The 2,678-nt window shown below is 49.9% G+C and overlaps 1 protein-coding gene and 1 pseudogene across 1 annotated transcript in view; one reads left to right on the plus strand and one right to left on the minus strand.

The window, feature by feature from the left end:
• LOC116073978 overlaps window positions 1-2,678 on the minus strand; it is a 57,395-nt pseudogene that overhangs the window by 41,859 nt on the left and 12,858 nt on the right.
• LOC116073984 (lymphocyte antigen 6A-2/6E-1-like) overlaps window positions 1,102-2,678 on the plus strand; it is a 3,883-nt gene continuing 2,306 nt past the window's right edge. The window contains exons 1-3 of the mRNA XM_031346410.1: window positions 1,102-1,183; window positions 1,430-1,527; window positions 2,501-2,617. Of these exons, the coding sequence (XP_031202270.1) occupies window positions 1,458-1,527; window positions 2,501-2,617 (187 nt within the window). The 5' untranslated portion in view covers window positions 1,102-1,183; window positions 1,430-1,457. The remainder of the gene's footprint in view (window positions 1,184-1,429; window positions 1,528-2,500; window positions 2,618-2,678) is intronic.

A 2,678-nucleotide genomic window follows, 5' to 3' on the forward strand; every position in this document is an offset into this window, starting at 1 on the left:
AAGCTTGTGATCTCGCTCTCAAGATACATTAAAGCTTGTACTGCAGAAGGATCCTGTGTGTGCCGCATAGTTCCTGCTGGCGGGAGATAGCGCGGGACACTCTGCTTCACATACACGTGTTCATGCATGAGCCAATGCCTAGCACAGCATGTGAAGGGATTACAGAGACATTTCTTGCTTGCTCTCTTCCTCCTACCAGTGCTGGGTTAGGCGATATTGGTGGCAGATGGGGTCTGCCTCCATGATAGATTACAGGGTAACAAAAAGAGATTTTAAATGGTGGTAGGGTAGAGGTTCCAGAGTGTAAGAACTCTTCCCTGATTAAGTGGATGTGCTCAGCTTCACTGATGATGTGGTCCATTTTGGGACTCAGTTGTCCTCTGAGCATACCTGATCTTTTGCTGTGGTGTCATCGCAGGATGATTTCCAGCTCAGGTCTCTTTCTGTGCCCAGCACAGTTGTCAGTTCTTGGCTCACGACTCACACTTTGTGGATAAAAAAGCCTACTGGGGGCTTGTTCACCAAAGCCAGTCTCCCAGTATTTGTCAGTGTTTTGTCTGCTTGTAGGAAAGAGGGGCATGGGCTCTGAGCCACTGCAACCCATACCTTCTATTTAGAAATAGGAAGAAACCAGGTGGAAGTAGCAGAAGCAGCAGGAGCTGCAGCAAACCTTTGATAGCTATGTGTTGAAGAAAGCCTGGTCTACTGAGCAAGTCCTAGGACAGCGAAAGTTACACAGAGAAACTCTGCCTCAAAAACAAACAAACAAACAAACAAACAAAAAAACCGAAAAAAGACCATGAAACAAAACACACACACACACACACACACATACACACAAACTAGGAAAGCGCCAAACAAATTGCCTCCTTCCCTCACTTTCTGAAGGGCAAGCAGAAGCCTACCATGGCCCCTAACCCTCTTACTCCTCCTGTACCATGGTCCCTCCCTTTTGGGAGTGCTTCCCCCCCACCCCCCAACTGCTGTAAATCTGGCTTGACCAGGTCACCAACAAACCTTGCTAACTCTTAAACAATAAATATGCTGGCCTGGAGGAGGTAAATCCTGACAACCCTCCCCTTTCAGGATGCCAGCTGGGAGGAGCTAAGGGAAAGTACAGTACTTACTGCAGTCCACATCTGAGAGACCTTGCCACTGTGCCTGCAGCCTGGTCAGAGAGGAAGTAAGGACTGGTGTCAGGAGGGAGCTGCTAGGGGGCAAAGGGAAGAGCCCTCAGGATGGGGCTGTGGGTGTGAGTGTGGGATTAGGAAGGAAAAGCTGAGTGGGTGATGGATAAGAGAAGTAGGCAGACATCTATTCCTTGAGGGAAGCTGTATGGAGGGCTGAAGGGAGAGAAGATTGGATGCCTGAGTCGTGTGAGAGCCCAGGGATGTGATTGGGGGTCTATTAATTTGCTCCAACTTTCAAGGTTTTATCTGTGCACCCCTTCTGTGAGGATGAACAATTCTCACGCTGCGAAGTCCTGTATGCTCATCCTCCTTGTGACCCTACTGTGTGCAGAAAGAGGTGAGATGGAAAATGAGAGAGGGGCAGGAGGGTACAATGGAGATGGAAAAGAACCTCAGGGTTGTGGGGACACCTGTGCTTCCTTTGTGTGCCTGGTACCCTGTGTGTGCTGGGTCAGGGGGTTGGGGATTGGCTTGTGATGGGTGAAGCCCCCAGTACTGGGGTGATTTATTGGGTCTGTAAACCTGCCAGCACCTACCTTGCAACCATCACCGCATGCCAGAAGGACTCTTGGACCTCACTACCTCTGCCACAAATCCTGGCCTCCAGAGCAGCCTGTCCTTAGACTCTACCCTGCTGCCCTGGCCTCCCAGTCAGGACACTGACCTGTGTGCACACAAACTGGCAGAGGCTTCTTTTCCTCCCCAACTTGGAAATCAAGTGCTTTGGAATCCTTAACTCTTGGCACTTGACTTTTTCTTATGCCCAGCCCATGCCACATGAAACCCCAGTGCTAGTACTTCCCTATTCTAAGAGGTTCTGAGCTCTCAGACACCCTATACTTCTAGTTACAGCTGTACTGTGGGAAGCCTTGTGGTAAACCTCAGCTTTGAGCTGGACTCTGGGAAATTCAGTACTCTGTCATCTCCAATACCCAGGGCCAGCTGTGCAGGTGTAGGGTAGGACAGGTCAGAACAGTGCTTCCTGTCTGGTGGCCCCAGGAACTACATAGATACTCACCGCTTCAGCAGACATTTGGTATCTATGTCTTCCCAATATGGTGACTGTCTCTCTAATACCTCTTGGGGTTCAGGTCTCTCCTGTGAGGCTGGCTAGCTGAGACAGTAATGCTGAGCATATTTGAACAATGGTGGCTCTTGGTTCACTTTTGTTTTTGGTGGCAGTGACTGGACAATAATGTCCTTGCTCTGTCCTAGCGGCCAGCAGCTGTGTGGAAGTAAAGACCTTGGAGAGGAGGGGTCTGGGCTAGGAAGGGCATGCACTAGCCTTCATGTATTGGCTTCTTTCTCAGCTCAGGGGCTGAAGTGCTACAATTGCCTGGGGGTCCCACTTGAGACTTCCTGCAATTCAACTACCTGCACCTACTCTGATGGATTCTGTGTTACTCAGGTGGTAGAAGTTGTTGTGGGTAAGTTCCCTGTGGCCTATATAAAGATGGGTGAGGGTGACTTTGGAGAAAAGGTCAGGTC

The sequence above is a fragment of the Mastomys coucha genome, unplaced genomic scaffold (assembly GCF_008632895.1).
Source record: "Mastomys coucha isolate ucsf_1 unplaced genomic scaffold, UCSF_Mcou_1 pScaffold11, whole genome shotgun sequence".
Taxonomy (NCBI): Eukaryota; Metazoa; Chordata; class Mammalia; order Rodentia; family Muridae; genus Mastomys; species Mastomys coucha.